This window comes from Cinclus cinclus, chromosome 4, assembly GCF_963662255.1.
Source record: "Cinclus cinclus chromosome 4, bCinCin1.1, whole genome shotgun sequence".
NCBI lineage: Eukaryota > Metazoa > Chordata > Aves > Passeriformes > Cinclidae > Cinclus > Cinclus cinclus.
The window spans coordinates 59,619,040-59,631,876 of NC_085049.1; the positions used below are offsets into that span (position 1 = coordinate 59,619,040).

Here is a 12,837-nt window from a genome sequence, read left to right on the forward strand (position 1 = left end):
ATGTTCAAAGGTAGGATGCTCTGGGCTTGGCAGGGCTGGGCAACGCCAGAGGGACACCGCTGGGGCTTTTTGGACAGGCATCTTCCGCCGTGCTCCCGTGCTGCCCAGCTCCGGGCATGGGGGAAGGATAACCCCGGAGGGCAGTGGGGGAAATCGGTCCTGGGTTTGTCTTTCCTCTGTTTTTTCCCTTTTGGTGGCAGCAGTCTTGTATGAAGGAGAAAAGGAACAGGGCTGGTTGTGGTGCTGATGGAGAGAAGCTAGTGCCAGGCACTGCTTTGAAAGGAAGGGATAATCCAGCTGGGGAATGCCCATAAACTCCTCAGCACCTGGCTTGTCCCTTGCCAGTGACAGGCAACGGGGATGTCCTGTGCCTCTCCCTGGGCATCTGCACAGGAGCCAGAAGGCATGCAGGCAGAGACACAAGCAGATATGGGGACCCTGGTCCAGGGATGTTCAGCATCCTCTCGCCTTGTGATACAGTTGTGGCACCCGGGGGGTGGGCTGGGACATGGGACAAGGATTGTACGTGTGGAGAGCAGCACCAAGGGCATGACTGGGGCTGTGGTGGCTGGGCTGGGGATGCGCCCAGCTCCTTCACCTTCAGCTTCTGCATCTCCAGAGAGGCTTTGGCACACACTGCCCTAGATTTCACTGTAGCCAAACTCTTGCCCAAGCCCTTTGCAGAGTGTTGAGGGGAAGAAAGGTTGCTGTCGGGAAGGTTGCGGCAGCCCACAGGATTGGCATGATCCTCAAGCCAGGCAAAAAGATCTGGTAAGAAGAATGGCTCTGTTCTGTACTCTGAGGTCAGGCAGCATGTCCAACAGGGCTCAGCCACTGCCCTGCACGGCTGAAAGAAATGCCCTGGGGTCATCATAGGAACTGAGGAAGGAAAGGTATTTTTTCAGTGGAGAGATGCTCAGTCCAGCACCTCTGCAGATCTGAAGCAAGGAGCAGGTCCTGATGCCCGTGAGTTCCAGGGAGGTTGTACTACTGAAGCAGCTGCTTGCTTTCTTTCCTAGGAACCTGGCATCACCTTTTGAGGGCCTGCTTCTGCCAACCACCTTCAGGTTTTGAACCCATCCCTCCTCCCTGTTCCATATCCCAGGAGTGGGACTTGTGGGTCCAGGGCTGCATGGGTGGAAGGGGCTGGGGTGAGATGCATGTGAGGATCACTGCCTCCAGCTGCAGAGGGACAATCTTGTGCTACACTGGAGGAGTGCTGCAGCGAGGCCATCCATGTGTTATCTGGGGGTTAAATAGCTTTTCCTTGCTGGAAACTGGTTTGTGGTGAGCACTGTTTGCAGCTCTCCCTCCCTCTTGCCAGACAAAGGATGGGAAGGCAGGGGGAGGGGATGTGACTGTATCTGGGTTATTGGGACATAGTAGATGTTAGTCCCCACTACCTGAGCCAAAGGGGCCTTCAGGGCCACCTCTGTCCCCACACAGCTCCTGTGAATGTCAGAGCATGAAGGGTGAGCTGCAGTAGTGGTGTCTGCTGCTGGCCACATATGCCAGCCTTCCAGGAGGAGGTTCTGGGTGGATCAATGGGTGTCAGAAGCAGGAAATAGCTGGGACTATGGGGACCTCTCTGGGCACTCATTCTGGTTCTGCCTGTCCCTGCCTCAAAAGCTGCACCTTTCCCTTGGTACAGTCACATGGAGCATCTCCTGTGAGCCAGATATTATTCCCTGACAGCCCAGGCTGGCCCGGGGCCACCTCCTACTGGATTAGGAGGCGAGGAGAGGGGGTGGGGGGGGTGGGGTGTGTATGTGTATCATCAGCTATGGCCCTCTTAAATGAGCCTCTCTTAGCACACAGAACAAAGGAACAAAGGGGGGGGGGGGGGGGCTTGCAAACAGCGGATGTAAGTGGTTAACCTCGGCTACCCCTCTATTCATTATCAGCTGTACTGGCAATAGTGCCCTCTCACCCATTCATTACCGGGGACAGCTGTGAGAGCTATGGGATGTGCCCGGGACACACAAAGCCACCCCTTGACCAGCCACTCAGCGTGCTCCAGAGGCTTCCTAGCAGCATTTAGCTTTAGTGCATATAAAACAGAGCCACTCCCAGGAGAGCAGGCAGGCATGTTTCATGTCTCAGGCTGCCTCTTACGGTTCTGGTCCTGGTTTTGCACATCCCAACCTCCCTGGCAGGCTGTTCCTCAGCTGGCTTCTTGAATTCAGCTGTGTGAGGCAAAAGGTGAAAAGTCATGTGCAGAAATATGAGCCCTGGGAAAATTTCTGCAAAATGGGGACTTCCCTGTCTGAGGCTGTATGGGAAGGAACCCCACACAGAGAGAAAGGCAAGTGGCTTACCCCGACATCTTGAATGTTCTGATATAAAATTCAGGAAATATATTTAAGGATACTTCTGGAGATCTTTCTCCTGGTCTCAGGGTTCTCTACAGCTGCCCAAGAGCCTGAGTCTGAAATATCTGCCCTAGTCACTGCGAGTTCCTGGCTCCAACAGTGAAGCTTGAAAATGAATGGTCTTGTATTATGATGTCCACAGCAGTTAGCAACATCTTCTGGCTCTGGGCAAGCTTTCCTTGGTGAGATTGAACCTCTTAGTGAGCCTTGAGGCTGACAGCAATTTCCCTCTTTCCTCCTTCCTGTCTAAGAACAAGGGTTGAAGGAATAAAGGCAAGGGCAACAGATTCCCTGAGGACAAGCTACCATTCAGGCAGTGAAAGGGCCACAGCCCACATGGGCTATGTCCTCTACCCATTCCATGTAGCTGCTCAGCTGGGCTTTCTTCCCATCCTGACCTGTTCCCTTCCACCTTTGGGGTTTATTTGTCCCCATTTACTCCAGTAGCCAAGTGCTTCAGTGGGGCACAGCCACAGCCTCTGTCCCCAATTCCCTCATTGTTCCATTTCTCTCTCTCTTCTCCCACTCTTAGGGCTAGGTAGGACCCCAGCAGGGCTGTGTGGGGTGTATATGGAGAATGCTGCAGCAGCATAAGGCACACAGCACAGCCACACAACCATGTTACAGTGATGTGGGCAGCCTGGGAGAGGATGAGTGAAGGGTAGGATGCAGGAGAACTGGCTGGCCTGGCCCCCTGTGCTGTACCAGAGATATGGGCTTTCCTGGCTGACATCAGCTTTGATAAAGCTGAAAAAAGACAACAGGAGCCTCAGGGGATGCTTCATCAGCAGGAAAGGCACATACTAGTTATGATGGGTGTAAGAGAGGCATGCAGCTGAGAAGCACTTGGCTTGGCAGGCTGCCTCCTCCAGCAGCTGCCCGGCAGCGTGAGGTGCTCCAAATTGCCAGTCTGACTCAAGCCAATGGTCCATCTTGTGCTCTGGCTCCCCCAGGGTGCTGCTTGCTGCTTCAGAAGAGGGTGATGATAGTCCAGGGTGTTCTCACTCCGTGGGGAGAAGCAGGAGGGGGGGTCATTTTCCCTCTTGTGAGCAAGTGGAACAGAGGTGGCACAAGAGCCTTCAGATGTTGCCCACAGTGCTGTACATGAATGGCTGTGCTACCATTGTCTCACACAGAGGAAACCTCCTTCTAGCAGTTTAATATAAATGACATCCCAAGCAGTGAAAAGGAGCTGGGTAGAGGCACCCTTCTCCCTGCCAAAGGTGGCCCTTCCACAAGGTCTTTCTGTAGCACATGAGAGTAAGGTATTACAGCTTCTAAAAAATGTAAAATCTTCACTGTGTAGAGCAGCCCTTGTGTCTGCACCGGAGCTTTGATGTGGGAGTGCCAGGCAGGATCCCCATTCAGCCATGGAGCCTACTGCAGCCTAGCCCTGACCTTGAACAAAATCTCTCAGACCTCAATCTGTCTCTTCCTGGCTTGACTAAGCTGTCACAGGGACTGCAGATTGGTGCCATCAGTGTCCCCAGCCCAGCGACTTCTGAGTCATTTTCCTTGCGAAGAGGGGCATGTGTCACCACCAAATGGCAGTTGCCTGCCTGGCTGCTCATGTCCTTTCCTCCTGCCAGTGGATTCTGATAAGTGGAAAAAAACCCTGCCAAAATGATGGAAAGGGATAATTTAGTGTGAGATACTTGAACTGAAGTGGCATACAGAACAAATGAAGTACTTATCACGCAAAAACACATTCTGTCTCTGTCCTGAGGAAAAAAAACCTCCAATGAGACAAAGCATGAGGGACTCAAGTAATTAGAGTGGGAGAAACTCTAGTTTGCAGCTGGCTTGTATATGAAAGGTATTTGATTCCCATCCCCTTCATCTTCCTTTCCAGATTCATCCCTCACGCCTCCCTTCCCCACCAATTAGAGCTTTTCTTCCATGCCCTGTCCTCTCCCAACCTCCACTTTCTCCCAGCGGGTAGGAGCTACTCACTAACGAGACAGAGAAAAAGGGGTGAGGCCTGCCCCTAGCTATGTGTGCCATCACCCAAAAAAGGGCCAGGGAGGCTGGAAAGCCCTCAGGGTTTTCTTTTTACCCAACTGTTTTACATGGAAGAAGAGAGGAAGCAGAGATGAGGAGGGAAAGATGCAGATAATTAATTTTCTGGTCATGTTGATTAGTTTCTTGAGTATGACAAAAACCATTGGTCTACGGGTGGGAGGCAAGCACAGAGATTATGTCAATGTTTTCACTCCCACCATTGTCTTCCTCTGAGGACCTCAGCCTATGCACCACAGCCGGTAATGCAGCCACCCCTGGCAAGAGCCAAGCTTGTAAGTCCTCATGGCACATCCCAAACACTCTTTCAATGCCAGGACTTGACACATAATTTTTTTAAGTCTGTTCCATTGCAAATTTTATGGTGAACTTGGAGGGGCAAAACACTGGTGATCCTGTTGAGAACCAGGAGACAAAAATAAGGAGACAAACCTGGAGCTTTGGGCACCTGATTATCAACCCGCCAGCCTCACTGCCCCTGTTCCTGCTGTTTGGAGGCAGCCATTAACACACTGCATTCTCAAGGAACCCCACTTCACCTCCTCATCTGGTGAATGGTACATTGAAGAGCGTGCTGGAGACTCAAGTAGATGCTCCTCCATAATGAGCATGTTATAAATGAGAAACAAAAAGTCTCGATATTCAGCAAAATTTATATTGCTTTATTTGATATAGACAGAGCAAGCAGCTCTGGGGAATGTGAGGGGTCACCGCCAACTCCACGCTCTGTCAAACCTTGGTTTGCAGCCTCTTCTTATAGTATGGGCTCTTGTTGTAATCAATATTTTTTGTATTTTTGCTGTCATAACTTTGTCAGGTAAGCAGTGGTAGTGGAATAAAAAACAGCAAAAATCAGGAAGTCTGGCCTTTGTAGATAAGGCAGCATTGATCAAACAAAGGCAGGAAATCTGATTTTGCAAAATCTATCGGACTATCGGAAAGTCTGATTTTGCAAACTGGTACTAGATACAACTTATTCAGAAACCATAATATTCATAACAGGGGGATTTAAAACAGAATGATTTAATCCTATGTTTTCCTCTATCTAGTGTCCATGCTTCACTTCAGACCTTAGTATTCTGGTTTATACAAACCCCAATAGTTTTATGATTAACACGAATCTTTTATCAATTATCACAAGCCTTACCACTAAAATATTGACATTCAATTATCCTCAACAGCCCTTGAAAAGGCTGCTCAAAACTGCCCTCAGCCCCTGTGCCAGGTCAGCAAGGAGGCTGTTGTTCCACCTCAGTGATGGTTTTTCAATCTTTGTCCCCGTTCAGGACCAGTGGAGAGCAAAAACGAAGCAGCCATGTCTGAGCTGGTCCCAGAGCCACGACAAAAGCCCGTCGTACCAATGAAACCCATGGGCATCAACGCCAGCTTGCTGGGCTACATCGGTATTGACACCATAATTGAGCAGATGCGCAAGAAAACCATGAAGACGGGTTTTGACTTCAACATCATGGTTGTAGGTAGGCAGAGACTAGCTGAGGGACTGGGAATCATGGCCAGGGACTGTCCCCTGAGGCCAGGTGGGAGAGCGAGCCCTGCGGGGAGGGCATGAGGGAGCAGACAGAAGTTGCTCTGAGGGAAAACAGAGCCTGAACAAGGCAAGGAGACACCTCCAGCCCCTTCCCCTGCCAGTCTGGCTCTATTCCCTGGGCCTGTTGTCATCACCTGGCTGTGGCAAATGTCACAAGCTTCCTCTCTGCAATCCTCAGGTCAGAGCGGACTGGGAAAGTCAACATTGGTAAATACCCTCTTCAAATCCCAGGTGAGTCGCAAATCTTCAGGCTGGAACCGGGAGGAGAAGATCCCCAAGACAGTGGAGATCAAAGCCATTGGGCATGGTAAGAGCCAGGCTGCTGGGGTGGGAGCAATACTGATGCCTCAGCATAGTCTTGCAGAAGATCACAGCAGTCTACACAAATTTCTTTGGTATTAGGCAGCCCTTTCTCCATAGGAAGCTAAAGGACAGTTTTAGATGGCCTCAGAGACAGACAAAACTTTTCTTAAGCTGGAATGCCCCTGATGCCACAGCCAAAAGTGAGGAGCAGAAAAATAATTAGAGATTTCATTGCCTAAGACATTAGTCTGCAGTTGTGGATTAAGCCTTGCTGTAAGCCATTTTCACCTGCAGTTACATTTAGTAAGGTACACAAGTTGCATTTCTGGGTCCCATCCCAAGCCTGGTAGCGCACACCTCCTCACAAAGCATCAGCACAACTCCTACAGTTGTGCAGAGTAATGAGCATCATCTCAGATTCAGGATGATGCGTTAGAGAGAAGTTGTGTTAAGGTAGGTACTACCTTTGAACCACAGTCTGAGTATAAATCCATTTTCCTGTGGCAGAGTGGTGTAAGGTGGCTTTTGTGTAGATATTACCAAAATTTGGGGTCAGACATGCAAATGAGGGTCATAACTCTTGAGGCATTCATTACACAGCCTGGTCTGGTCATGCTTGCTGGGCAGAGATGAGGGCAGAGCTGTCTTGCTCCCTTGTGGGACACAGAGACATGTTTCACGATACAGCAGGTCCCCAGAGAGGAGTATGATAGTTTGCAATTTCTCCTCCAGTCATTGAAGAAGGCGGTGTCAAAATGAAGCTGACAGTGATTGACACACCAGGATTTGGGGACCAGATCAACAATGAGAACTGGTGAGTTTTATAAGGTCAAGGCCTTGTGTCCCAGAAAGGGTTGAAGTTAAGATGGTACTGTGAGTGACTGTCATCTTCTTGGCCCTTAAAAGCATCTGAGATCCTATTGCACTTGGGGGGGTTGTAGGACTGTGGAACCATGGGTCTGTGTGTGTGACTGGGGGTATACACATATTCCATGGTGAGTGCTTATTTCTGTGCCCAGTTACAGAAACTCTTAATCATCTGTGCTGATGGCGAGATGCTTGAGGTGGATATTTTTTACGCATGAAAGTGCTTTGTCAGAGCTGGGAACACTGTAGGCAGGAACACAAGGAGACTTGTACATGTCTATTCATCTCTCTCTCCCACTTTAACAGCTGGGAGCCTATTGAGAAATACATCAATGAGCAATATGAAAAGTTTTTGAAAGAGGAAGTGAATATTGCAAGGAAGAAACGAATTCCAGACACGCGTGTGCACTGCTGCCTCTACTTCATCTCCCCTACGGGCCACTCGTATGTACACAGTCCCTTGTCTTCCTCCAGCCCTTGGTACCTCTGCACCAGATATATACCCTACAATGCTGCACCTTAGACATGGATCCAGGGATCCTGTCAGCAGGGCTGGCCACTGTTTAGCTTAACTTCAGGTGCTGTGGGGCTTGAAAGGGTCTAAGAATGGGAGAAATGCCACAGTGTTTTTTGGGAGAGGACAGCATGGATGGGAAGAAGGAGATGAGAACGTGGTGGCAGCAAGCAGGATATGTGCGAGGGGGGGTTCACTGGTGCCCTTATGTTTGGACAGTCATTAGGATGAAAGACAAGGAAGGTAAAAAGTGACCCCTTCCATCTTGTTCCTTCTTGGGCTGCAGTTTGCGGCCTTTGGACCTGGAGTTCATGAAACATCTCAGCAAGGTAGTGAACATCATCCCAGTTATTGCTAAGGCTGACACCATGACCTTGGAGGAGAAGACCGAATTCAAACAAAGAGTGAGTATCTCCTTTTCTGGATGGGATCCTTCCCTGCCCTGGCTTGAGGACAGGAGGAATGAGTGGTATCCTTTTTCCTGGGATTGCAGTGCAGTCTCCAGGGTGTGCACAGAGTCCAGTGCAGGGTTGGTGGGTGAGTCCTAAAGATGCAGCTGTTTATATCTCTGAGGGCATCTGTTAGAGAAGGAAGAAATGTGTGTATCCCTGTGACATCTTGTGATAAGTTCTGTTACGGGAACTGGAGAGACAGACAAGTAACTGAGGTTGAGAAAAAGACTCCTTATTGGTGCCTTGTGTCCTCACTTTAATGTGCACTCCTTTGGGACAATCCCTCCAGCTTCTGCCCACTGGAAGGATGTCCCAGATGTGTTTGCCTGGCCTTGCCAACTGCCTTCCCTTCAGGTTTGTGCTGCTTTGTGCTCCAGAATGTCTTTCTGCTTAGGTGCGCAAGGAACTAGAAGTAAATGGGATCGAGTTTTATCCCCAGAAAGAATTTGATGAAGACTTGGAGGATAAAACAGAGAACGACAAAATCAGGGTAGGAAACATTTTATTGTGGGAGGGGAAGGGAGGATGAAGAGGGCACCACATTTTGTTCTGCACTTCAGCATCATTGCCCTCACACATAAGAAATAAACTGCTTTTAAATCTCCATTCCTGTGGTAATTGCAGTCTCTTTCCAGGGATATCTATAAAGCAGAGTAAACCTATGAACATCTGCACAGCCCTATGGATTGCAGAGTTTCCTGAACTCTGTGCTCTGGAAACAGTTAGTTTCTCTCTGTGCATGAAGATATCTGGGTCCTCAATAGCCTCACCTACTATCCTACTTCCCAGGAAAGCTGCACCCTTACTCCGTTTCTGGCTTTCCTCAGTACAATTTCAGCCTCTAAACTTGATGAATGTTTATGTGGCTTATGGGGAAGGATTATTTGAGTCCTGTCTTTCTATTGTGAAGAACTACAAATCTGGCAAGAAATATTCACCTCAAATTATCCATATGAGCAGCTGTGGGCTGACAGACCCCCTGTTGGTTATGCTAAGGTACTTCTCTGGTCATCCCCCTCCTCAGAAATGCTGGACATATATGCAGAAAACCTCTGCCCCACCTCTGGAGCCCTTGTCATTGCTGCAAGCTACACACTAAGCTTATTGAGGTACAAGGACACCTGGAAAGCAAGAGTCCAGAATTCTAGGGATAGCACTGAGGGGTGAAAAGGACAGCCAGTGAAGTTTTGCTCCGGAGAATCTCTTCCCTCAGAGAAGGCCTTGTGTTTGTTGAGCTAAGAGGTGGAAAGGTAGACGGGGAAACTTGGTGGTGCTGGTCTCTGGAATAGGTTCAATGGATCTTTCCACGTGTCTCTCCCCAGCAGGAAAGCATGCCCTTTGCAGTAGTGGGCAGTGACAAGGAGTACCAAGTGAATGGCAAAAGAGTCCTGGGCAGGAAAACACCCTGGGGAATCATTGAAGGTAAAAAAACCTCTTGCTTATGGGAGATGAACGTGTTGTCTGCAGACGACAGTAATAGACAAGGGATCCAGATAGCATGTCCTGTGGTTACCTTCCCATCCCATTTGTGAGAAACTGCTTGAAACCAAGCAAAAGGAGAATTCTCAAATAGCTGTGTCAGGAGGGAACTGCCACGGTTGTTATGGTACCACTATCACCACCTGGCAGAAGTAGGAGATACTCTGAACACCATGGTGTGTAAAGCTAAGCTCCCGAGGTTGCCTTGGTACTTAAATGAAAATTCATGTGTGACTGCTCAGCATCTCTTAGTGTGTCTCCTCAATGCTTGACAGCGTGGTGTTCAGACAACTGTCTGTCCTTTCTGAAGTATGCAAGCTCTACCGACTAGGAGCCTGCCCCCATGGCAGTGACTTTCCCATGCTCTATAACCACAAAGGGTCTGTTGAAAAAAATCAAATGTAACAATTGCTTGCTTTCTTTTCAGTGGAAAATCTCAATCACTGTGAATTTGCCCTACTTCGAGATTTTGTCATCAGGTAAGATCATGTTCATGCACTAGTTTGCTCTTGATGAGCTGGGGGTCTTCCTGAGATCCACTCAGAATTAAAGAGCCCCTAATAAAAGGGAAATAAAGTAAATTTCAGACAGTGAAAGCTTATGTGGTGTAGGGTTTGATTGAGTTAAAAGGTAGATACTCTAGTGCCTCTCTTAGTGACATGACCACTATGCCAGGTAGGTGCTAGTTTTCATGGATGATCTGGATGTCTGGAGAAAAGCAGGATACTACCACCCCTCTCAAGGTTGCAAAAACTCCCATTAAGGGAGTTTTTTTTAAAAAATCCCTTTAAGGTTGCAAAAACTTTTACTTGCTGCTGACAACAGATCAGTAATAAAGAGGTCACTACCATATCCTAGATTGTGTTTCCTTCCAGGTTGAAGGATATGCTGGAATATATGAGCTAGAAGTGAAAAGCTTCATATTTCATTAGCTTTCATTGTCCTGTCTCATTTCTAGTCTGTTTCATGAAGTTGCCTCAGCACAAATTCTGCAGGAGAGCTGCAGATCTAGGGTCACCTCTCTTCCCTATAAAAACAACACAAAAAATAAGAAAAGAAACACATTTCAAAGCCAATGCCCTGTGTCTCATTCTACTTGTGGGTATGGTGCTATTGAGACATTTGGCCAGGTACAATGCTTTGACATCACCCTACTTTCCTCTTTTTGTTCTGTAATACCTTCTGCAGCAGAGGTGCTTTTCCAAAGTCTTTCAGTAAAAACATCTTATCCAAATGATCATCACAAAGCCTATAACAATCCAAGCCCCCAGGCTGTTCTGTGGAGGTTAGGGATGATGCTCACAGCAGTGTTCTGCAGCTCATGATCTGCAGTAAACCTGATACATCTCCTGATGCTTCTTTGTCTCACCACTACTTCAGATAAGCACTAGTCTGCTCTGACACACCAGGATAACCTGTGGCTGTACTGGTGGCACAGATGTGAGAGGGGCAGGGCACTGGCAAGCACAGCCAGGAACTTCAACCCATGTCCTGCGTGCTGTCTGTGTGTTCTCAAATGCTGACACTCCAGCTCTCAGTTGTGTATGATAGCACCCATGCTATCCATGCAGAAAGAGGGGTAAAATAATTAGCTAAACTGACTGACTGAAAAAATCTTCCATTTATTTTGAGGAATAAAATTATCATCAGAAGAATAATACTGTGCTGATATTGGCTGTCATCCTCTTTCCAACCTACTTTGTCCCCTGCAGGACCCACCTTCAGGACCTAAAAGAAGTGACCCACAACATCCACTATGAGACCTACAGGGCCAAACGGCTGAATGACAATGGAGGGCTGCCCCCCATGACTGTCGAGACAGAAGAAAACCACGAAAGTAACCTGTGAAAGACCCTCCCCTTCCACGGTCACCTGGTGACTCTGGATAGACAACCCACCCCTGCTACCCTTGACTCAGCCATGGGCCTGTCTCTGAAGCATGTGGCACATCCTCCGTGGGAGTGAGAGGATGCAAGTGTGAGTGTGTGAGGGCGTGCATGTGCCTCCCTGTGTGCCAGAGAGGGACAAGGGCACCTCCCCCATCCTTCCCAGAGTGTCCCCATTCTTGGTTTGTTTTTTGCACAGTGGACTGTCCGTCAGCTTTCTTTCTCTCGTTTCTGTGTCTCAGCTGTATATCTTGCCTGGGGGAAATAGTGTTGGGGGGGAAAGAATTTCTAGGGGCATGGATTTTGGTGGGGGGAGGTGTGGGGCATGCTGTGGTCCTGTTTTTATCACTTGAAGACATGGCAAGGAGAAACTCTGGGAGAGATGGTGGAGTCAATGCATGTTTCAAGAGGTATCAGCAGAGATTTCTCTTGCATCTTCCATGGGTGCAAAGGAGCTGGTTGGTCCGAGGGCATGGTGGCCTTGTATTTTATTCCCCTTTCTTGCTGTGGCTTCCCAAATGGAAATGGCAGCTTGGAACAGGGTAGATGAGAGAAGACTGGCATGTTTGTGGTTCAGAGCAATTGACTGGTGGGAGGAGACATAATTAGTTCTTGGCCTGTAGAATCTGTTTAAGAAGTATCACAGTACTTGGGGAAAATTGATATATTTTCCAAAAGAAGCAAAACCCAGAGGAAAAGAATGTGTTCCTGCTGCAGAAGGTGCATTTGCAGCACCGAGGTCAAAAGCCATGCTTGTATCACAGGCATTTGACTTGGTGCAGGTCAGACCAATCTGTGCTGGGGTCACCCCATGCTCCTGCTGCAATCCCCCACTGCAGTGGCCTCTCTCCACCAGCACTGAGCAGGTCCTGGCCAAACCCTTCCCCACAGCATGGCCCCTCTGCTGTGGGAGCACAGGGAAAACAATGGCACAGGGAGTCCCTGCTGGGACCTCCCCCAGGGACAGCTCCACTTGGCATAGCACCTTGAGGATCTTGGAGGAATGCAAAGAGCCATGGATTAGGAAGCACTGAGCCAGGGTGGGGGCACAAGAGGTACCTCTTCCTCATTCTCCTCATTGAAATGGCTGCATTTGTTACATCAGCAGTGCTGTTCCTCTGCTCTCTTACTGTCCCATGTCCTCCTGTGCTTTTGTCCTCATTCCCTTTTAGCTCTCCATAACTTTCTTCTTTCCTTTCTTTCCCTGTCTCACTTTGCCTGTTCTTTACCTTTTAAGATTTTCCTTCATTTCTCCAAGTACTTGAATATTCCTCTTCTCCAGGCTGTTTCCTCCTTCTCCCAAGCTCTCACACCTTCTTAACAACGTGCTTTTGTGTCCTGTTGAGAAGCTGTTGTTTTACCTTTCCCTGGAGGGGATGGGGAGGGAAGGTAAAGA

The 12,837-nt window shown here is 48.7% G+C and overlaps 1 protein-coding gene across 1 annotated transcript; it reads left to right on the top strand.

Annotated features, from left to right (window-relative positions):
• On the top strand, positions 1 to 11,403 carry SEPTIN3 (septin 3). The gene is made up of 10 exons (XM_062491377.1): positions 1 to 10; positions 5,678 to 5,869; positions 6,119 to 6,247; positions 6,976 to 7,057; positions 7,417 to 7,554; positions 7,911 to 8,028; positions 8,471 to 8,566; positions 9,399 to 9,498; positions 9,983 to 10,034; positions 11,268 to 11,403. The coding sequence occupies exons 1-10, from the start codon at positions 1 to 3 to the stop codon at positions 11,401 to 11,403; spliced, it is 1,053 nt and encodes a 350-aa protein (XP_062347361.1).
• Positions 11,404 to 12,837: the final 1,434 nt, after the last annotated feature.

Bases quoted from the DNA above. Each gene is read 5' to 3' on its own strand.
- SEPTIN3 (XM_062491377.1), top strand. The intron at 8,567-9,398 runs GTAGGAAACATT...GTCTCTCCCCAG, and splicing joins CAGAGAACGACAAAATCAGG to CAGGAAAGCATGCCCTTTGC. The intron at 10,035-11,267 runs GTAAGATCATGT...TGTCCCCTGCAG, and splicing joins CTTCGAGATTTTGTCATCAG to GACCCACCTTCAGGACCTAA.